The sequence below is a fragment of the Haliaeetus albicilla genome, chromosome 18 (assembly GCF_947461875.1).
Source record: "Haliaeetus albicilla chromosome 18, bHalAlb1.1, whole genome shotgun sequence".
NCBI lineage: Eukaryota > Metazoa > Chordata > Aves > Accipitriformes > Accipitridae > Haliaeetus > Haliaeetus albicilla.
The window spans coordinates 25,992,437-26,015,743 of record NC_091500.1 but is presented as its reverse complement, the minus strand read 5'-3'; the positions used below and the strand labels follow the sequence as shown (position 1 = coordinate 26,015,743).

Here is a 23,307-nt window from a genome sequence, read left to right as displayed (position 1 = left end):
GGATGACAGGTTTGGGTTCAGCTTTCCTCCGACCTTAACTTGGAGTATGCTGGGACCAGAGGTCCTGTGTACTGCACCTGTGTGTTGTAACTAGACATTTAAACTGTTGTGCTGTAGCTTCACCAGTATTTCCTTTAACATAAGGTCTACTGTAGCAGCTAAAAGCACTTTGCAGACTCGGCTGAGAAACTAATGCTTGTTGCCAACTGTAAAGTTGAAAACTTATTGTTTGAGGAAGGAGGAGTCAGACTGGTGTCAGGTGCTAGTGAGACCTTGAAACGTAGGACTTCATTGTTGACTTATGTCACTTCATATTAAACTCAGTTAAATGTAAGTTGTACATAAGTTGTACATTATAATCACTTAAATCAAGCTCTACTACTGAGAGGCTAGCAAGACAGTTGAACACATAAATATGTATATTATTTCAACACCAAATCAATGAAGTATGTAAATGCAACAGCCAGTGCCCTAAAAACAACTAATGATCTAGTACTGGCAGTTTTAAGCTGGGCAAACTCAGGGCGCTAAAACTCTTGCTAGCACCCACAGTTTCCTTGTAAGAAATGCTATGTGGCTGGAACCAGTTTTTAGCATCAAGAAAGGAAAAAACCCAATGTTTTTCTGCACCAGAGCATGTATTTAATTAGAGTTGTTGCAAGAGCTGTTTGCTCCCGCCTCACTGAAGCCTTTGGGCAGCACTTGCAGCTGCTGAGCACTGTCAGAAATTTGAGCCAGAAACTTTGGCTGTGGCTGCCAACTCTCTGCTGTGCAAGTTCCTCTACATAGCCAGGTGGTTTTAGGAGCATGTGCTCATGTTGAACCACAAGCGGGGCTCGATACGTGGTGTGCAATAAGCCAATCTTACACATAGAGCTGAGATACTTATTTATTTCCTATTTGTGCAAAGACGGGTGCTAGGTGATAATTCCACAAAGCTAGCACCCCACACCAAGGAACTATAATGTATTTATTCTGTTACATGATTAGTAAAACCCCATCTAAATTTATGTTCATGGGTTGGTAGTCACCATCTCATCTACTATTGGTTAGTTATGTCTAAATTAGCCTCGCTTGGTGTGCAAATTAGCAAGCATACTCCTTGGCGGGGGGGAGGGAGCCTTTCCAGTCTTGAATGGAGTCGGAGGTGGTGATCTCCCCCCGATGCCTTCACCCTTCCCCTCGTTCATGCTTCTTTGGCAGTCATCCAGCCTTCGGTCCCTTCTGGAGCAGGGTGTGCCCTCCTTATCAGTCTTTAGTTCCTTCTTCGAGGACGTAGTCCTTAGCAAACCCTGCATCGTTTACACAAAGTAACCGGGCCTACGTAGCGAAACCATTGAGTAATGGTCCTTAACGGACGAGGCGTCGTGTTTAACCCTAACCTGAGAGGCGTCACCACGGTTAGGCCGTAACTCAAACACACGACGATCGGTTAGGCCGTAACTCAAACACACGACGATCGCACGGAGACCCGGCCTTCGCCCACCCAGAGCCCGAGCCCCTGCCACACCGACGCCGCTCCTCCAGCCACGCCATGGCTGTGACCCCGCTGCCGCCTCAGGGGCCCCAAAGCCCTTCTCCCGTCCCCTCCCGCCACGTCCCTCTGAGGTGCAGCCGCGGCACCCTGCCGGCCTCGAAGCCGGCCTAGTGGAAGGAGTCGCTCCACAAGGCCTCAGGGACAAGGCCGAGGAGCCTTTTCCCCTCAGCGACGCTCGCAGGGGCCCAGCGATGCGGCTTCACCGCCGCAAGCCTCCCCCCGGTGCCCCAGGGCGGCCTGAGGGCGGGCGGGGGCGGGCGGTGGGCAGGCCGGCCGGCGGGGCCGCCTCTCGGCGGGCCGGGCTGTGAGGGCACTCCGGGCGGCGGCGGCGGGGCAGGTGCGGCCGGCTCGGGGGGCGCTGGCGGGGGTGGGGGGGCCCGGCGGCGGGTGTAAATTTTGCCGCCGAGAACGGCGTGTGGCGGCGGGGAGCGGGGGCCGGCGGGTCTCTCCGGGGCCACCCGCGAAGGAGGCCCCCCCCCCGGCCTGCGGGGGATGGGGGTGGGCAGCCGGGACCCCTGCCGGGAGGGAGAAAGGCGAAGGTGCGTGGCAGAGCGGTGTTTACTTCGGGAACACGCTGGAGCGTTTGTTTGTTTGTCCGGGGTCGCTCCCCACAGGGACCCGCGCCGGGCGGGCTGGGCCTGCGGAGAGGGAATTCGGGCCTGGCTCTGGGGAGGGTCAGCAGGGAACCCGACGAGGAATTGCTGTTTGGAGTTTCAGGGTTTTGAAATCTCCGGGGGGGTTATTTGCCTTTCACCTCGTTCAAACGCTCCTCCTAGCTCAGGGGGTGGAAGGAGAGCTTTTTGAATCCAGACCTGGCCCGAGTCCCAGTGGAAACCGCACGCTGGTGAGCAGTTTACAGTCTTAAGACCGTCTGGAGACTGAGCCGGGCTCAGTGGCGCACAGGGCCTGTGCCGTAAGGTCATTCTGCTTGAGCAGCCCCCTGCGAGCTGTGCTTGAGGAACAGAGCGTTGCAGAGAACTGTCTTGGGGTCCACATCCAATTAGGAAGAAAGTTTAAGATCTTGCAGTGGATTACGCGCTTGCTGTTAAATTCACTTACTTGTTTCTCGCTGGAAGGCTGGTGCCTGAATTGTTTTGGACAAAACAGTGTAATTTTTTAATACAGCAGTCACAGCGGCAGCCGTCACTGTGACAACTGCTTGGCTGAGGTCCAAGGAAGGTCCGATGTACTAGAACATCAAGAAAGTTTGTGATTTCTTTTCAGGTCCGTTATTGCTATTAAAGAAAGATAATTTGCCAACTTTGCTACTCTTTCCTATCTCACTGCTTTACAAAGGGGTATTCATTGCAGAGCAGTAACAGAGTCACCAGACTACTTCGCAGCCCTCTGTAAGCATTCAGCCTAAACCCCAAAGTCAGTCCTTAAGCAGTGCAGTTCCAGGAAAGTGTAAGCATTTTCTTAACTGCACAAAAAGCCTCAACCCTTGGCCAATCCCCACAAGGAACTGTGATGAACAAGTACAGGTTATATTGATACCTGGACTTTTTTCCACTGGCACTTGCTCCGCTCCTCAGCTTTCCCAGCTGTTTGGAGTGGAGCACTGAGCTGACACTGGCAAGCAGGGCTCTGGCTGGGCTGGTTTTTATCAACGCTACCTCTGCTTCAGGGAGAAGTCAGGGAAGTTTGCTCTTTCTGCTTATGCTAGCCTCTCTTTGCAGTGTGTTTCCCAGCCTTGGTCCCACGTGCTGGAGGTTAGAGTACTTGTCCAGTCTGTGAGGGCCCAAGTGCGGTTCTCCACTCTGATGGAGTGGAGTCGAGACTGTCACCTGCTTCCTGAGTGCCAGGGAATGAAGTGGGTTTGAAGTGTGGAAGGTTGAGAGCTCTTTCGCTTGGTGTAGTGTAACTCACACACTTAAGGGAACTAGAAATGGAGCGTAGGTCATGGTCTTCTGTGTGTAGGGCCTGGTAAGGTAGCTGTGATGAGGCACTTCTCTAAATGCCTTGTTTATGTGCCCTGTTGCTGTTCAGGTATTAGGAATCTAGCTAGGCATCCAGCAGCTCTAGACTAGATGCCAGCTCTAAACTGTCAAGACATAATCAAGCCTTTATTAACAAGTACATGTTTATGTATCAGGAGAACTTTGTTGCAAGAGACTGAGGTGTCTGGGGATATAGGCATTGCCAGGGCTAGGTGGAAGCTAAGCAGCGGTTTCGAAGACCTGTATTTTGGACTGCGGCACCAGGTTTCTCCTGTGACTCCAGCCCCTAGTAGAGTAATGGCTGTTTGCTACAGGGCCTATTGAAGATACCACCCAATACAAAGGACTTCAGTGAAGAAGGCCAGGGATGTGGTCTCCTCTCTCACTGTTGTACTGTTTGTGCCTCTTCATTGATGCTTTTGGGATTATGGCCAAAGTTTCTACTTTGTGACTCAGTTACGTACTGTGAAGTCTGTGCAAGAATAAATAAGCCTGCCTGTTAACAGATAAAACCTTGGCTTAATGATGAAACACTCTCTTAGTCTGTGACTGTCTTCTTGTTAAATCTGCTTCATTCTTCTGGGACCTATTAGTGATAAGAGTACAGTGTTAGCTTTGTTTCCAGCACCAGGCAAGCTCACATCAGCTGCTGAGTTCATACTATGGCATGTGACTGCACTTGTTAGTGAGATTTGAAGAACAAAGTGTTTCATCCCAGTGCCACCATCTGATGGGCTGACTTCAGCCCCCTGCTGCTGGGGGCACTGACCAGGCCTTACCTGCCCAACAGGTTACGGTCTTGTTTGTTTGGTTTTGATTTTAAAGTTAAGTTTTCAGAGCCAGTAAGATATAAATCCCTGTTACAGTTTAACTGTTGTTTGTAAAATTGGAATGGGTCTTGAAGTCGGTCTGCATTCTCTATAATGGATATATTGTGATTTGGCTAATGGTCAAAACAGAACTAGCTAAATATGGAAGTCAGCAGGCCTGGTGAAATATATGCAGGGATATATATTGCTGTTATAAGCTCGTATTTGTAAAGGCACAGTAGCATGGGGCTCTGAAATGTCATAGTAAGAGAGGTGAAGATAATGCTGGTGTCTCTGGGTTGGTGGTCTTGAGAAGGAACTCATTTGACATAGTACATTTTCAAGTCTGGTATGACATGGATGCTGTCACAAAACCTGACACCTACTGAAGAGATTGCATCACTACTAGGTTGAAAATGTATTTATTCAGGAATACCCTACAATTCTGTTTTGGTTGTAAAACTCATGGGCTCTAATATTTTTAAAGATATGTACTTGATTTAGTAGATGCTTATTACATTCTGTCGTGATTCTTTTTTCAAATTGCTGCATATTCTCCTGGTAGTGTGTACTTTTTTTTTCACTAATCCACAGGAAACGTGGTTGCATCAAGCCCAAGTATTTAGGTCTTGATTGCCCTTCTACTTTCACATTCATCCAACTGTTTTTAGTAGTTTGGAGTGGAACATTTTAAATGCTAAGTTAAAACATGCTTCCTGTAAGATCATCTTCTTGAATTTATCAGGAAACAAGAACGCTGAAATCATGTCGGGGAAACCTAAGCTGCACTATACAAATGGAAGGGGGAAGATGGAGTCGATTCGATGGCTGTTAGCAGCAGCCGGGGTTGAGGTTTGTATCTTTTTTTTTTTTTAATAAGGCGATCAGATTAATCTGTGATTAAAATAAGTGTTCTTGGGAAAGGTTTCCCAAATACATCTGTGCTTAGAGATATGCACAACATCAAATGTTGTGATGCAGAATACTTAGATTCAGTGATGCACTCTCTTATGTTGTATTTATTTGTATTCCTTGAGCAACAGTTGCCCAGTAAAATGATTTTAACATACAAAGAGAATTGTTAAGTGTTGTTTTTGAAACTTACTTTAAGCTGAGGAGATCTTAAATTGTTGCTACAGACCAAAACTGTGTATCTCTGGCTTTTTCTGAATGCTCATTACTTCTCTGTGTCTCATGATTGTTCTCCACTGAAAGACCATGCATACCACATGAAAAACTTAGAACGTTATCTCCAGACAAAGTGCTTTTCATTCTTTTGGTCAGGACCCGAGTAGGATAAATCAGCAAAGTTGCCCTGAAGGCAGTGAGGGAGCTATCTAGATTCACATCAGGTGAAAACCATCCTAAGGCATCTTAATTTCTACATGCAGTTTTTGCTTGAATACGGTACTTTGAAACTGTTTTCTCAGAAACTGTTTATATTGCATTGGAAATAAAAGGCTTTTTTAACAGTGCTCACTTGTGAATGTTGCTGACAGAGAAGCTGCAGAGCACGAGTGCTGAGGAAACAAAGATCTTGCCCTCATTCAAATGTCCTTCTCATTTAAAAAAAAAAAAAAAAAAGCCAGCGGGGGAAAGAGGGAGATAAATGCTGCGTAACAGAGGCATAACTTACTAAAAATTTCTCAATATTTCACGTGGCATCAGCTGCTTTTAAGTGAACAATGTGGTGTCTGGTAATTGTGCAGGCAAGTAGACTGGTCTTTATAATAAAGGAAGCTGGTTTTGAAGTGTAAAGCATTGTACATTATTGTGGGGCTGGGGACACTATAGTCCTGGGTTATTTGCTGGAGCAGAGATGAAGAATAGGGGGTAGGGAGTCAACACAATCATAAGAAGTATGGGGATTAGTGTGGAGAGGTGGAGTCTAACTTCCAGACTCCCTTCCACTTCCTCATTGCCTTTGCAGTGACACAGCATTGTTTTCTATCTTTGCTTTTCAGTTTGAGGAGGAATTCATAGAAACGAAGGAAGACCTAGAAAAATTACGCAATGGTGAGTCTGTAAACTGCACCCTAAACATAAATTCACACCAGTATAACAATGGGACAACAGGTGACATTTTTGTAAGACCTCCAATACGATGTGACCTGTAAAGAGAAGATTTGAGAGACCTTCTTGCTTGTGAATGCTTTTGTCCCTCAGAATTGGAAATGTCTTGATGTGTTACCAGGTCTCTTTCTCAGATTCAGTGTAGTACTGCAGCAGTCTGAGTAGTTTGCTGCTTTTTCTTCCTTAGATGGAGTCCTCATGTTCCAGCAAGTACCCATGGTGGAGATCGATGGGATGAAGATGGTGCAGACTAGAGCCATCCTCAGCTACATAGCAGCAAAGTACAACCTCTATGGAAAAGACCTGAAGGAGAGAGCCTGGTACAGTAACAGTGCATACTGTCCTTACTAATACTCTTCCATCATTTTTAATATTTATGAGAAGAATATTGCTGTGCAATATCTGCATGTAAAGGTGCATATACATCTGCCAGTGCTTTGTCTCCTTAGATCCAGGGATTGGGTGAATGGACTTTGTGATTGATAAATGATTGTTAATATGGCCCCCTTCAGGCTCATTTGATTTCACAGAGGCCAGAAGTGCATTAAGTTTCTGGGCAACTGCAGGACCTTAATACAATAATAAAGGCTAAGTATGCCTTTTTTTTTCCTCTTTAAACAGGAAAACAGTAGGAAAAACTACAGCTGCCTGAAAAAAAAGAAGTGTCTTTAAGTGTTCTAATTTCCTTTTTTCAAGATGTAAAGAATCTTCCATAGCTGATTTAAAAAAATACATGTTCAGTGGCTTAACGCTACTGAAAGTTAAACCAATATTTTCCTAATATTACTTTACTATGTAAGCTGTGAATACTTTCCATTGTCATAATTAAAGGGCTAATGCAAAAGCAAAGATCCTTGTTTATTCTTTCTTTAAAAAAAAAAAAAAAAAAGTCATGCAAAAGTTCAGTTAAGTCCTTAACCTAACTGACTACCACTTACTGTAAAGGGTTTATTCTGTGATAATGGAGGGGCAACTCTGGAGATTTTGGGGATTATTATGGACTGGTGTGTCTGAACTGGTAATTGGCAGCCACTTGTCAGGATCCTTTCATGATTAGACCTCAAAACTTTTGTTTTTTCTCTAGCATGGCTTGTATATGTGGTCTTTTCTCCCACAGCATAGATTAATAGGTTATCAGTGGAAAACAGTGTGAACTCCACTTTCAATACATTAGTTGCAGATTGTTATATACCTTCCTTGTTGCAGACACTGTGAGCCTGTTTATAACCTGTGCTTTGAAAAAAACTGACCTGGAATCAAAGTGGAAGAACAAGAAAACAAACTAGTGTCTTATGTTACATTCACTAATAAGCATTTTACTCAGTGATCACTTCAGCATTGTATTTCAGGAAAATAACCAAAATGGAATATTCAAATGATAAATGTGGAATAAAAATGTTTGTTTCAGGATTGATATGTACGTGGAGGGAACAACAGACCTGATGGGAATGATCATGTATCTGCCTTTTCAGCCAGCTGACACAAAAGAAAAGAATCTTGCCTTAATCATTGAACGAGCTACAACCAGGTACTTTCCTGTTTATGAAAAGGTAAGTGATAAATCAACAGTAGTCCACAAAGACAGTAAAGTGGTACAGGTTCCCCCGCACTCCACTCCACTGGCCCCACGCACCTACTTTCCAGAAGGCAAGTTACAGTACAACTCTGGAACTGTTTGATGGAGCCAGCATTCAGCAAAGTGAAAAGAGGGCCACAAAATAATATTCAGCTGGTTTCAGTACTGAGTATCTTTGCTGTTTTCTTTAAAAGGACTCCTCAAAGAACAGATCCTACTTTTTAAACCTAGCTTAGTGGCTGATGACTCCTAGCATTTTGCATAAATGCACCATTTAAATACCTGTGCCAGCCTTCAGAACTTATTGCCTGGAAGTCTATATACTCTTGCTGTTCAAAGTTAAATATGCTTTATAATTAAGGACCTAATTCTGTGATCTTTCTCAAACCCATTGCTTAAATACATTCTACTTACAGACTATTACTGTCTTTTAATGAATCACTATTTGGGCATCCTTAGGTGTGCACAAAGAGGCTCTGCAAACAGGATGTATCTAGCTTAAAAGCATAAAGCAATCATTTACTGGCTAGCATGCACTAAAGAGTTAGCCTCTAATGAGCTACAAGGTAAAGCTTTGGTATGCTTGCCACCCCCATAGAGCACATGAAGAGTCTTTCTTGGCTAGGCAAGAGTTGGTTAAGAGGGGACAAGTTGTTCTTTGCTTCTCCCTGGAACATAGCCTGGATGTTACTGAGTTGCCATTTTCTATGAACTTGCTGTTTGTTCTGTTCTGGTTTTCCCTTTAGGATTTTTTTTTTTTGGTGTTAACATTCTCCTGTTTGAATTGAGCCAGCCGTGATCCTCATCTCACTATCCTACTTCTGTTTGTAACTTTACCTTTTGTACCTTGTATGATTGTACTATACAGACTTTCTCACAGTGCTTTTTCAGAGCGTAGCAGTCTCCTCGGAAGTCTGTGCCAAGGGTACAAAGCTGTCTTGTTCCAGAGCCGAGCAGGGTTTCTAGCTTGAATCCTTGGTTCACAGGCAGCTGAAGTCCATTCAAAAAATACAGGACTTTATGCAATTTCATGTCCCTCTTTGTGAGAGCCTTAAATTGCAGAAGCAAAACCCACAGAGGCTGCCCTGTGAAAAAAAAAATTGCACATAAACAACATAAGCCAGCACTCCTTTAATCAGAGTTCATATAGATCCACTGCCATACCAATGGAAGGCTGTGCTGAGATTGATTGATTGCACACATTAATCTTTCAAAGATTTGAAGTCTGATAACAGAAGTGTTTCAGTTGTTATAATAATAAAAAAGCAAACTCAGACACTAATATTCTCTGAACTTGTGTCTAGGTGGCATAAACTACTGTTATGATATGTTTTAGTGTGTATGCTCACTGGAGAAGTCCTTAAAATAATCCTTGTTCACTTATGGTAAAGACACAGGTAAACTTTTCCATGATTTTTAGCCTAGTTAATTTTTTTAGAATGATTACTAATTTTCCTTCTGTAGCAGCTGTTTAAGTTGTCCATTGGTTCAGCTTAGCAGACTTTGCAGTCCACGTGTTATGCAATCCTGACAGAAAATACCCCTAGCTACAAGTGTTCTCTTTAAACACATGAGTGTCCACTTTAAACACTCAGGAACCAGATAGAGTGGCAAAAGGTAATATAAAACACTGCAGGCAATCTGGTTCTCATGCTCTGTTGGGGAGTTTCCATATGGCTGTGATAGACAAGCTGTGGTGGACTTTGCTAGAGCAGTATAGGAAGTAACTACATGAAGGTGTCAGCTTTGCCTCTGTCAGGGGTTACTGCCTCTTCTGTAGTAAAATAGATGGGACTGGAGAAGGAATCAGCTTCCAAAGTTACAGACTGATGTCCTGGTTTCAGTGCACATTTGTTAGTTAAGTGTAGCATTAGAGTAGATTAGGCACAGACATGTTTCCTTCTCTTGTTCCTGCTATGAGGGTGATAGTCTTCAGGAAGAAGGCAGGCTGGAGAGCTGGTAACTACTCTGAACCCGTGCTGCAACATTCACCGCAACTTGTCTGTTACAACTACTATTAGCTTTGGCAGGCTATGATTCTTCCATCAGCCGTTTGCCATGAAAGAATCCTTCTGTACAGGAATAAGGGTGGAAAGGCCGTGTTCCTTCATACCTGACCTATTTCAAACTATAATCAGCAATCTCAAATTTTGCTGGAAGATGTGGGAATTCACTTGACTTTTTTTAAAAAAATCAAAGCATGCTACAGGTAAACTGTCCTGACTACCTCTTCCAATGACTTTAGTCCTATTTATTTTGTATGATTTAAGTCTTTCTTGTAGTACTGGACTTGCTACAGCAACCTGGTGCAGTAGGGCAGAGTGCGTGATAGGTCATGCATACTGAAACATGAGTTCTGATTTAATTTTTTGTCACATCTATCACTTTCTAACTTTATGGGTTCTTGCATGGATTTGCTCTGCTGTGTGTTTTTGTCTGTAATGAAATATCTAGGTAAAATCGTTACATCCTATGTGACTTTTTTTATTTGTTCGTGTTTTGTAGGCCTTAAAAGACCATGGACATGATTATCTTGTTGGCAACAAATTAAGCTGGGCAGATATCCATCTGCTGGAAGCCATTTTAATGGCAGAAGAATGTAAGCCTGATATATTGTCTGCATTCCCTCTGCTACAGGTTAGTAATCATCTGATCTCAATGTGGAATGTAACATAAGAATTTCACTGCCCAGTTTTAAAACCTAATTGATGTTTAAATCTTTTGAGCCATTGTACTACACTACTGACAGTTCTCTGGTCTATTTCTGTTGATTATAACCACCTGAACACAGGCATACTGCCTTGCTCTCAGAGCTGCTGGGTGCTCACTTTTCTCCAGCCTTACTTTTCCCAGCTGTTCTCAGCTGGCAGGAATTCACCAGTTTGGTCCTGTAACTGCTACTTCTATGTCTTCAAACACCACAGTAAGCATCAGGAGGGGAAGTCTGCAGCCTGTTGTGTCTGCAGTTCCTGTCCTTTTATTTTTGCTAGCAAACTTATATTTTGAAGTTTCTAATGTCTTGTCTTCCATGGTGCTTTGCACTGAGGTGTTCCTGTCCTTGCCTCTTTTTTTGCCAAAATACATCTGCGTGATTTGGATTGAGGCTGTGGTTTTTGCTTTTTTCTTTCCTTTTTTCTTCCACCTTTACTAGATGAATCTGAACTCTTTAATTTCTCCCATCCCCATCTGGGAAACTAAGGTAAACTTTATAGCACCAGCATTGCAGATCAGAATATTCACACCTGGATTTTCCAAGAAGACTAGGTGTTGTAGGTGTATTTTTGCTTTTTTTTGTTTTTTAAGTGGAAAATGCCAAGTGCTGAGCTGGCTATAAGGACCTATGACCTCTCTCTGTTTAATAAGTATGTCTGAGAAGTAAAAATCCAAGTCACCTGATTTTTAAGCTGTAACAGATGGAATCATAATTTCCTTATTTTCATTGGCTTTACTGCTGCTTCTTACAGGCTTTTAAAGGAAGAACAAGCAACATTCCAACAATCAAAAAATTCTTGCAGCCTGGCAGCCAGAGGAAGCCACCAACAGATGAGAAGTTTGTTGCCATTGTGAGGAAAATATTCAATATCTAGTTATGAGGCTGTGGAAGATAACACAACTGTAGTATATTACCAGAGCTGTGCCTTATAAGTGTAAACTGCATAGATATATTCTGTAGCTTGTATCCTATAGCCAGTCACATGATAATCGTTGAAACAGAATACACTTTTACATTAGAGTAAAAGGCTAATTTGGACCTGTGAAGTCCAGAAAGTGGTATTTCATGGAGCAGTTGTTACATGAAATAAAATATGCTGATACTTTTGTGTTTGTTTAATTACAGTACATGCCTGGTAGGGTAAAATGTTTCAGCTGTAGCTTCCAGAGTACTGTAGAAAGCCTCCCCCCTCCCCCCCCTTATAAACTGCAGGAGAGAAGAGCCACTCCATAAAAATGGGGAAATCATTTAAATTCAGGCCTAGAATCTTTGGGTTTGCAGTCTCGGTGGTCTTCTAGATCAAAGTTCACTGTTCCCCTGCTCTATTTCACTGCTGTCTCTGTACTTTCAGAGCTGCAGTTTAATAAATAAATAAAAATATTAAAACTCATGATCCTCGTAAGTTTATGGGCAAAAGTAAGAAACTTGGTTAAACCCCACACCGATCTCTTAGAAGCGAGTTTGTTCACTAAAGGTCAAATTACTTGTGTTTAATTAGCCTGATGTGGTTTTCATCCACTGAAAGAACCTATTCCCTTGCTCTTTTGGTGCTTGGCTAGATGGCCACAGTGAGGAAAATGCCACTTGACTGTTTTTTTGTAAGGTTTTACCTTCTCCAGTCACTTCCCAAGTAGTTGTAAAGAGAACTGCACTGGCTGCTTGCATTTTCAGTAAGAGTTAAGTTTTATCTCAACAGTACTTAAAGCATTTACTACTATTTTAGATTCTTTACCCTAATTTCATGGGAACCATCACTGTTCCCTTTAAGAACAGTGCCATAAACTATTCTTCTTCCTTGCAGTTAGCTGTTTTTTTCAGTAGGACTTGAACTGGTTAGGCAGAGAAGATGGTCAAGCCAGTGTATATACAGAATTGCTGCCCAGCAAAGTTAACTCCTTTTCCGACTTGTGCATAAGAAGAGCCACATGATGCATCTCAGAGGTACAAACTGGAAATGCCCTGATCACCTAGGCACTGCCCACATGTGGTCCTAAGAGGTTTACATTAAAATTACCTAGGTAGCTGGAAGCAGTAGTTTGCCAAGTTCCATTGAGCTATACCTCTGTTCCAAGTAAGTGCTACGATTGCTGAGCCATCACAGAGACTGGCACAGGACATCACCTTTGCATTTTGTGAGTCCGCAGTCCCATAGGGCTATGTTGGACTTGCTGAGAACACTGCTTGTTTGGCCTGCTGAGGAACTTCTGCCAAAGCTGCTGGATTACAGTTGGGCTTGGAGGTCACCCCACCCCCATGGGTAATTCAGAGAATGCACAGAAGGCTCAACTCTGGACGTGCTCAAAAATACAACATCTTACTGCATTTAGGATCTGGGGTAGCAGCAACTGCAGGATGGCTTCTGCACTTCAGCATGAGGTTGCGTAAACTTTTCATTGGAGCTTAATCTAAGGCAGGATGCACCTTGTCTACAGTACAAATATCCAAACTGGCGTTGGGCACCCAAGGCTGTTATGGTACGTGGCAGTTCCAATTCCTCTGATGTGCCCTGAAGTTCTACTTCAGGATGAAAGGAACCACGTGTCCAGCTGTCATCCCAATCTGAAATCTGTAACATACCAGCTCAATCACCTGTAAGCCTGGCAACACCTGGAGGTGACTGATGCCAACATTTGTTAGCAAAAGATTCCAGAGCTGGAGGCTGTGGTTTAGTGGATGGGGTGGGAGGGTTTTTTGCCTTTTTTTTTTGTTTGTTTTGGTCAGTTGTGCCTTAGACATCTGAACTGCTCACAACACCTTGTCACCACCTAAGCCCCTGCCAAGAGTAATAAGCTTGGTATTCCACTGACAGATTTGCACAGCACTGAGATCTGATATTTGATAGCCTTTATAAGCAAGCCCTGTATGAAAAAAATTAAAAGAAGAAAAATTTCTCTTTGTCTTCAACAGTGCACTCACCCATACTGTTTCCTAATGATCTGGCTGCACAGTCTTGTGCACGAGAAGAGTCTTAGCCAAGCTTTGAGACTGAGGGAGTATTTTCTCTGCAAACCAAAGCAACTTCAACCCCTGAATAGTTTATGCCTGAATAGTCTCCTTTGCTTATGAGGAGGACTTCAGCAAGATAATCTGTGTGAGTCCACAACACCAAACCTGTTAAGAGAGTATTGAGACTGAGTTTAGAACCTGTTTGTGCAAGACGGTGAACCTTCCTCAGCTGTGGTTCATGGCAGTGGGAATTTACAGCATGGCACATGTTTTAAACCAGTACTAAGTACAAAGCAGAGGACCAGACTCTTCCATTGACAAAATGGCTCACTAGTCTGCATAAAAAAACTGAGCAGTTTTGAACATTTTACATTTTATTTGAACACTGATACCAGTTTTTACATTTAGAACCAGTGGAACAAGAACATATGTTTGAAAGGAAGGTGGGTTTTCTAGTGCAACAGAGTACAGGCCCGCACCTTTAATGGTTAGTAATTGTCAATATGATTAGAATCAATTACTTAATCTCAGAAGCTACAAAATTATGATTCAATATAATCTACCTTTTAGCATAAACATGTATTTATATATATTCTTCTCTCAGAGATACAGCGCAAGACTAACTCAATTTCTTGGGGCGCTCAGCACCCCTGAAACAGATCAAACTTACAGAGAAAGATCCCTTGAGTTAACAGACTGCTTAAACAAAGTAGATCAAAATATATCATCCACAAAACGCTTTAGTTTAGTTTAAAAAAAAAAGCTTGCAAAATATCAGCATATATGAATAATCAAATAACAGGTACAGATCTTTTACAGGAAAGATAAATGCAATGTAAGACGTGTTCAAACTTGTCTTTCAAGTATGGAGAGCTTGCCTGTTTGTTCGGTGGGCATGGCAGTCATACTTTGGTTCTTAAGTTGCTAAATTCTCCTACAGCAGCATAAAAACAAGCCTCAAAATCATCAAAAGGCTGCAAAAAAACCCAGAACAAAACTCATAAATATGGTTGTGCATGAACAAAACCAGTGAAAGTCATCATTAAATAACAGCACATTCATAAATACCTGATACTAGAGCCTCTAGTAAGCAATCTTAAAATGTCTAAATCTACAGCCTCAGTGTCTGTTAAACCACACAGTCCACCTAGGCTTGAAAAGTGATCCAGAATGGAAAATAACATTTTCCAGCTTAAGTCCTGATTCTTAAACTTTGCATCTTGACAATTTGCATCTGATTTTTTTCTTCCCTATATGTAACTGGAGTAAAACAGTTAATAGTGTTATATTAAATCTGGTAACAACAAAGCAACAGTTATTCCTTCAGAAGATGTGAGATTTTCACTTACAGTTGAAAAATGTTTTGAGTTACAGACTCACTGGGGAAAAAAAATAATTTCAATTTACTCCATAATTTAATTCCAAAATATAAAGTACAGAAAATTATGTTTTCTAGAATGACAAAACAAGTAGCGGCAATAAAGCAGTCAGAATGGTTAGAAACATCATAATCTGCAGTAATACTGACCAAAGTTTTTAGGTCAGGTCAAAAATGTCCTAGTTTTCTAAGATGCTGTGCTTCCAGTAGTTTTGAATGCAGCACTTCTAAACCAAAGTGTTGGTGTTTTTTAAGATGACTGTGTTGTATGAAATTAGATGACTAATTTTATGCATGTGTTTGAAAACACTGAGGCTTACCTCAGGTTCTTCCAAGAGCCTTATCAATATGCATTAATATTTAATTGCAGATCTCTCCTTTCTGTGCTGAGAAAGTCAGTCCATTATCAGATGTATCCGCCTAGTGAGATGAAAAAGCTGTTCACTGGAAACAGGACTGTGACCTCCAAACTAATTTCACTTAAACCATACAGTTGCTGGATGATAGTAACTTCCACTGATACTGGCTTGAATCAGATGTCAAACGGCAACTATTTGAAAATCAGTGAAATCTTTACATTAAGATCCTCAATATATGTTTACCTCAGGCATGCTACTAGTCCGGCTGGCATTAATTTCTTGGACCTCTTGAACCTCATTCCCATTATAATGGTCAAAAGAAAAGCTGAAACTGTAAAAGACAATTCAACATATTTATGTTCTCACTTCTCCCAGTGGACCATTCAGGAACATGGAAAGTTATCAAAGATCATTGCTATTTTTGCTATGACTTGTAATTTAATAAAACATTAGATCAGAGATAGGGTCTATAAAAACACCCTTGCTCTTCCAAAATACACTGCTATGATTTCTTTCAGTTACAAGTAAGGTTTCCACATGCATCAGAGTGCTAAATCCTATTCCACAGATACTAAGTAAGTTTGTCAGACAGTGAATTCTACTCCCCCATATCTACATTCATGGTGATACAAATAAAGTAGGAAGAATCTTCACTGTAACAGTAACATATATTCTGAATTACAGGAATAGTCTCATAAATCCCACCACCCAGATGTTTTCTAACTATTCAAGGGGCTAGAGCACTCAACTTTATCTGTTTTCTTTTGAGAACACTAGGTCTTTATTTGCTGAGCCTTAAAAACCAGATTGGAAGGTTTGCCACTTGCTTTTGCTACAGAATATGGCTATCAACATCTCCTTCATCATAACCACAAGTTCCCTTGCTTCCTTTTGCTACAAAGGAACCATCCTTGTCTGTGACAAGAAGTGGGCGGCCCAAGAGGGCAACAAATGCAGAGCAAGCAGCAGAGAATAAACATCATGAAAGGAATTGCATCTTCTTCCTGGAACAGTTTTACCTAAAAATGGAGGTAGCAATGAACTCATCAGGCACGGGGATTTCATATCGAACTATGGCGGCAGAGTGCTACATAAATAAGAAGACTGATGAGAATACATAAAACTGCAAAGACAGCTAGCGTCATTAAAAAACTGTCCCCTGAAACGCTTCCTAGAAGTGGGCAGAGAGGCAGGACTTCTCATGGGCAGCTGTGCTTTATCAGTCTTGCAGCCAGAGTAATGGCAGTTACACAAATCTCTTCCCTTTTTTATGGAGCAGTTAAACCATCTGGCTAATTCTCTTCAAACTCCACTGTCTACTCCTGTGGATAGTCCTGTGCTCACAGGTGTCAAGAATTAGTTTTAAACTCACTCCAGCATTATAAAACAAGCTCTGACAGTTATAAGCATCTTACAAAACTCTACCAGCTATGCATGTGCACTCATTAAAGATACCCTGCAAAAAAAAAAAAAAAAAAAAAAGCTCCATTATCCATTGCTCTTATTTTCTAGTCTCATAGACTTGATCCTCTCAAGAATGTCTGAAGAGTGGGCTATCCCACAGTATGTGTCTTGCCAGAGCCCTGAGTGTATTTACAGTTAAGTACAAGCTACAAAGCATGTTCACTCTATAATGTTGTTCTTTCCATTTACTAGTATCTGGCTTTTCACATGTGCCAGTGAGTTTTTAAGATGTTCAACTTTTAGACCCGATTTTCAAAAGTGCTAGATATTCACAGTTTCACCTTAAATCAGCCAAAGAAATTCAATAAATGAAGCCAAATTTAATTCAGTAAATCAGATTCAGATCAGAAATTCAATAAATCAGGTGCATTGACTTGCACTTTGAATAACACAAACTGTTGCACACTGAAGTCTGAATTCCTACGCCTACTCCAAACACATAAAATTTTATTAAAGTGTTCAAGAAAGCACAGAGTTAATTTCAGGGGGAGTGGTAAAATGCCTGAAAGAATAATTTATTAAACAACTAAGAAAATTTGCCTGGAGTATCTGTATGCTACGTACTCTTTGCATGTAGGACAAGTTACAAGAACCCTACTATCAAGGTCTTGTACTAAAACATTACCTACATTATTGTAGGAGACTCTTGCATAGGTGACAAATACTATAGATAATTATGGGTTTGGAGGGGGATTTTTTTTATTTTTTATTGAATCTCCTAGCCTTTTAAAGGTTTGGGTACTTGCTTCATTTTACGTTGCAATTTACTCTACTGGTTTCTAAGTTCAGAGCGGTCACTTTCTTCCATGCCCTTAATTTCCTTCTTTCATTTGTGCTCTAGTTGCTTTTGGCACTCCAGGAAGTTAGGCCTAAGTGAAAACATTCTGATTTTCTACAAAAGCAATACACCTTTATTTCAGAAAGCCCTTATTATTCTGAAAATAGCAGATACAGTAGCCACCAACAATTTTTAAGGTGTGGACCTGTCTATGTTTCCAAGTGTGTCTAATTCTCCCTTCCTCTGAAGTCTTTGTACTGAGTTCTTTATTCATTTGAGATACCTACGTATATAGAAGCCAGAAGACACCCTTTTCCAGAATGAGATACATCAGCCTGGAAGAGATTAAAACCAGTCTGAATGGTTGCCCCGGCAGAGTACTTTGTTTCAATACTTCCTAACTCACTTCAGGCAAAAATTACCACAGTTAGTTCAGACCACCTTCTTTGTTTCATTCAGTGCAGGTGGACCTTGAAGAGGCCACCCATTCATAGCCAAGGTTAAATATATGTTTATGTTTTAAGCAATTAAAACATTACTTTGTAAACATTCTAAACTAAGACTGCTTTGAAAAGTCTTTGTTCCTTTTACTCCACGTAATAAGAACTTTCCAAAGAAGGTGTAGTGAACTCTCTCTCATCTGTATCGCTATAATGTCTATTAAATCAGTAATATATGTTTCTCCAGTTGAGAGAAAGTCCTCACCTGCCTGAAATGCACAACACTGACAATATTTTAGTTTATCTGACATTCACAAGCAGATTAGCGGAAATTTTGTATTAGTCCTTTCAAACCCAGCGAACTGGGAAACAGGCAACATTTAGTAAGTTTTAATTAGTCTTCTCTTCCACAAATTCTGTATCCAAATCAGTGATTTAATTGGCCCATAAAAGTACGATACCAAATGCTACTTACTTAAAAGCACCTCATGCTGAATGATTACAAATTTACATGTATGTTAAGGCTATGTCTTCATTCCAAAAAAAGGTTTGGTTTTGTTTTTAACAGCGGGATAACTTAATCTGAGCAAGGTCATGGTGGCAAAACAGAAATATCCCATTTCAGGCCATCTAGGAGCAGATCAGGTATGTCATTACCACCTTTACTAAAGAACTCAGTTGGTGGGAACATACTTTGCTAACAATGCTATTCAACATTTTTCTGAAATAGAAATTTTTACAACTGTGGCTCATGTAAAGCACAAAGCCAGCACGAACAGTATACCATAAATTCTAAGTTCAGAAAAAGTGATTGTGTACTCACATTATCTGGAAAAAATGTATTTTAAATGCATTTCTGCATGTGAAACCACTGCCTAAGACACCTTTGCTAAAACCACGAGTGAGACAAGCTCCCAATAGCTCTTACCGCAAATCAGTTGTGATGTCCCCCTTAAGAGACTGTAGTCCCTTGCCTCCCTGAGGGTTTCATGGCAAACTAGCTAACGGGACAATTTTTGCATAGTTTGTATCCTGTCTCTTAGCAGCAAAGGAAAAAACACCAAGTCAAACTATTTTTTTCATTGGGAGCCGAGGATACATTACATTATGCAAGACTGGATCCCACACCTACTTTACTTCTCAAATTACATTCTAATCTGTAGCGCTAATGATTTTATTCCAGTACTCTCCCATGTTTCTCAGCTGGATTTCACAATACTTGCAATGTTAGGTAACCATCTAATAAAAGGAGGCACTGCCAGGTGGTAACACACACCTGCTGGCTTTGTGTGAAAGATCTTACCTTGCAAATGGTTCCACAGGTAAGCTTTTTTATTTTGCAAGCTAAGTTGAAGTGTCAAACTCTAAAAACTAACATTTAAACCAAAGCAATACTCAAAATTTAACAGAAGAGAGAATTTTTAAAAAGCGGTTTCTTGAACTGCATGTGGTTTGGGTTTTTTTGTTCCTTTGATTACTGTAGTAAAACACTTACACAACGATATCTTCACATTTCTTGGATCACGTGTTACACAGTAAGCTCCATAACCAGCCACAGAACCAAAGGTGAGACCAGCAGCTAAAGAGATTTTACTACCTGCAAGAAATGATTCAAGTGTTATTTCTCAATACAATGTCTTTAAGCTCAAACTTTACACAGTAGTCCTCTCTCTACACATTATCCAAATATTTTAGAAATAGAATCAATTTTGCCACAGTGCACCTCACTTAACCAGCGTGAACAGAGAGGTAATACTTCTGTAACTGGGTCATTCTCTTGCATGGCATTAGGGGCAAAGTTGACTGAATTAGAGGGAGATGATCAGGATCTAGTAATACTTGCAATGTGGGAAAAACAATCTTTGAAGCACAAACCTAAATTTGGCTATTTTCTCTACCATACATAACTTTAGAAGCATTTTTGTAATTTATCTGGACTGTCTGTTGATTTTAACTATATCTTACAGCACTTGGGAGTCTCCAAAAATGGTAGAAAAGTGTCAATTATATATAAAGGGTAAACTGGACAACACATGTAGTCATAAGCCCTTCAGTCTGATATCAGTCCTGGACAAAGAAATGGTATCACCAACATTACATTTAATTAATAAAAAATAAAAAACAATTAGATGGCAATGAGGATGAAAATACGGCTTTTAAAAGTAACTCAACATCTTCTTTCAGTGCCATTACAAAACTGGTTTGTAAAGTCCACAGTTTCAGTAATGTACTTAGGTTTCTGAATAGGCATTAGACTCGGTAACATATGATAAAAGCATAGAATCATCACAGCAGGCACTATCTGTATTAAGTTCATCCCCAAACATTTATAATTAAAGAATTCAGACCCCCAGATGTAGTTTAGCTCCCAGGCCTGTTATATTGAGTATTTTTAATCAAGAATTTGCAAGAAAACAGAAATCATTACCAACAAAAAAAAAAATAATCTAGATTTGCCACAAGGACTGACCAACTACTAAGGAGCGAAGAGAACAAGTGAATGGGACGGTCAGCAAGTGCAGCTGGGTGCAAACAAAAAATACAGGAAGCATTTTCAGAAAGTCAGATATAAAGCCATGTGTTTAAGAGCAAAGCATGTGCACGCTACGCAGGGCAACAGTGACCCTGAATCACAAGAATCGGGATGGATAACGGCCACAGCGAAGAAGATTGATGCGCTGCTGGGACATGCACTTTGTGGGAGAGCGAAGGGGGAGCAGCCCAGAGATCCCTCCTGCCCGTCCTTGGTACCACTGCGACCTCTGCCGGGATGCTGTCCTTGGCTCGGGCAGGGCTCTGCCAGCTGGAAAGGACTACAAAAATGACTGAAATATGGAAAATGCGCTTTTTAGTACACGATAACCTGAAACCTGGCTGATTATCTTAGGGTGAAAATGCACAATTCTAACAGGATGAGATAATTAACCACCCAATCAGAATACGCAGGTAAAGCGTTTTCTTTCCAGTGTGCACCTGGAAATCTCAGAATCAAGCCTGGATGCCTCTGTAAAAAATAAGCTTTAATCAAAGATCATCTACTGTGGTCAACACAGGAATGATTAAAGGAAATGAGAAGGCCCAAAATATACTTAAGGTCAAAGATAACATGACAGCCCCTTTTGCCCTGAAAACAAACTCATCAGTTGGATTAACAGAAAAAAGTGACCACTGAAATGCTTCAATTGACCCAAGTAAATCTCATGAGACTCAGCTCCTTTATAGGAGTGCACGATAGATTTAAGATGCAGTCGTGTTCATTATAGCAAAGTTTTCATGTCTCGCATCAATTTTCTTTTTCACAAAGCATAGCGGACAGGAAACTTAAGTGCCTCATTTCCATATCCTGCTGTCCCACTATTCACCTTTACGAGTGTATCCTACAACACCTCCAACAGCCAGCAATGCAGCATATGCAAAACCAATCCAGTCAATAGCCATGGTCCCAACTCTGGAGAAGAAAACATATTGCAACTGAAGACAAGTCAGTTCCTTCCTCCTGGTAAAAAAAAAATCATTACTGAAAGTGTTCTAAATAACACCACACTCTCCTAAGTCGTGTTTGACTGCTGTGCCAAAATATTCAAAAGGCAGAGGTCTGTCTGTTGGCTATTGTATCATCTTTTCACTACCTGCTGCCCTTCCTTAGGCCTCCATATCTCGGTATACTGTATTTCCATTAGGGGAAATCGGTATTTTTGGGATGTATGTGGCATGCATTTTTCCCAGTCAAAAATAGATGTGTGCAAGCAAAAAGCTTGACACCACCCAAAGCACCAGTTTTGTTGCACTCGTGCCATATAGCTGATCTGGGCATACGCTATGGATACCTACAGGTCTTCTGAGGGCACAGCTTAGCGCTCTGCTCTTTCAACCAGACCGTGCTTGGTGTACTTCAACCGGAATGTCCCAGGCCCTGCAACACCAGGCAAAAATATGAATTTTCAGAGTCCACCCAAAGTTTCCAGACACAAACCTAGGCCATCTTCAGGAAGCTGTGCATCCAGAAGCGTTACCCTACCTCTGCCTATACCCCTTTTGTTTCACCTTTAGATTTCGATGCATTGTCCGAAGTTAGGCTTCTGTCCTCCGAAACCCACTTAAGTTACTGTTGCAGTACTGACCCCTACCTCCCCAGCTGTGCTTTGTCAGGGCACGAGCGGTGGTGGTTTGCAGCGCACAGCCCCAGCAGCACTATGGCCTCCCTCCCACCAGCTGGCGGGATACACCTTTCCCCTCCTTCTCCCGAAGTCTGTATTAATTAAGTGCATCCTCCTTTTCACCCGCGCGGCTGTGTCCTCGACCACCGTGTTAGAGGGGTGGCCGGAACGAGCGCACACTCGCCATTTCGCGTCAAGCCTTTAACATCAAAGCGAGCGACTCAGAGCGAGCCCCCACCGCCCCCCCTCCAGCTGTAAACCCCTCAGGAACACAGGTGGGTTTAGGGGCCCACGAACACGAGGCCTGCAGAGGCAGGGGCACGGCTCAAAGCCCGGCCTTTGATCCACCCAGCCTTCGTGGCCTAGGCAGGCCGAGGCCGACGCCGAGGCTCGGCCGCTCTCCCTCGGCTGGGGACTTCCACCTCCCGCCCCGGGCCGCCGGCCCCATCCTCTGCCCCCCCCGCAGCCCGCCTCTCGTCACTCTTCCCCCGCCTCCGCTCGGCGCGGCCCCGCGCTCGCTTCCCCCGGCCCGCTCGAAGGCAGGTGGCCGCGGAGAGCAGCCCCCCCGCCCTCCCCGCGGCCCAGCTCGCCCTCAGCCGCCCCCCGCCCCGGCTCGGCTCGGCCCCGCGGGACTCGGCGCCCCTCACGCCGCCCTGCCGTACCTCGTCCCCCCCCCTCCGCCGCCGCCCCGCCAGACCTCGTCCCCGTCCCGCCGCGCCCGCCCCGCCGCCCTCCGACCTCCGCCGGCCCCGCCTCCAGCGCCCGGCGGGCACCGTGAGGCGTCGCGGAGCCGGCGCCGCGGTCCCGCCGAGGCGGCCGCCCTCCCCGCCGCCCTCCCCGGCTTCTGCCGCCTCGGCGGGCCTGCGCCCCGGAGAAGGGGAAGGAGGGCGCCTGCCGCCGTGATGGCGGAGCGGGAGCGGCGTTTTGCGGCGCTTGGCTGAGGCGGGGAGACGCGCCCCCGCTGGCGCAGGGCAGCGGGGGCTTCGCACCGCGTTTGTCGGGGCCCCTCGGCGGCAGGGCCCAGCTCCGGGGTTGGCGCCTCCCGCCTCTTGAGACTCCTTGTCCCGCCCTCAGTCTGACAGGGCTCCACGGGCAGCCGGAAGATCCCGTGGCTTATTTTAGCCTTTTCAGCCTAAA

At 43.0% G+C, this 23,307-nt stretch overlaps 2 protein-coding genes across 5 annotated transcripts; one reads left to right on the top strand and one right to left on the bottom strand.

Moving 5' to 3' along the window:
* The first annotated feature begins 1,793 nt into the window (after positions 1–1,793).
* LOC104311426 (glutathione S-transferase) lies at positions 1,794–12,038 on the top strand. 2 transcript variants are annotated; one of them, XM_069805962.1, is made up of 7 exons: positions 1,794–1,874; positions 5,032–5,138; positions 6,251–6,302; positions 6,547–6,679; positions 7,768–7,909; positions 10,441–10,572; positions 11,400–12,038. In XM_069805962.1, exons 2-7 carry the CDS (start codon positions 5,052–5,054, stop codon positions 11,520–11,522), a joined length of 669 nt encoding a protein of 222 aa, XP_069662063.1. In that variant the 5' UTR covers positions 1,794–1,874; positions 5,032–5,051; the 3' UTR covers positions 11,523–12,038. The 2 variants fall into 2 exon arrangements, with proteins under 2 accessions (XP_069662063.1, XP_069662064.1); XM_069805963.1 differs by lacking the exon at positions 1,794–1,874 and adding an exon at positions 2,670–2,761.
* TMEM14A (transmembrane protein 14A) lies at positions 7,906–23,182 on the bottom strand. 3 transcript variants are annotated; one of them, XM_069805966.1, is made up of 5 exons: positions 22,833–22,851; positions 21,376–21,461; positions 19,509–19,610; positions 15,575–15,662; positions 13,951–14,568 (listed from the first exon to the last, which is right to left on the bottom strand). In XM_069805966.1, exons 2-5 carry the CDS (start codon positions 21,449–21,451, stop codon positions 14,529–14,531), a joined length of 306 nt encoding a protein of 101 aa, XP_069662067.1. In that variant the 5' UTR covers positions 21,452–21,461; positions 22,833–22,851; the 3' UTR covers positions 13,951–14,528. The 3 variants fall into 3 exon arrangements, with proteins under 3 accessions (XP_069662068.1, XP_069662067.1, XP_069662065.1); XM_069805964.1 differs by lacking the exon at positions 22,833–22,851 and adding an exon at positions 21,845–22,185 and having other exon boundaries at positions 21,376–21,509; XM_069805967.1 differs by lacking the exons at positions 13,951–14,568; positions 15,575–15,662 and adding an exon at positions 7,906–9,020 and having other exon boundaries at positions 22,833–23,182.
* Positions 23,183–23,307: the final 125 nt, after the last annotated feature.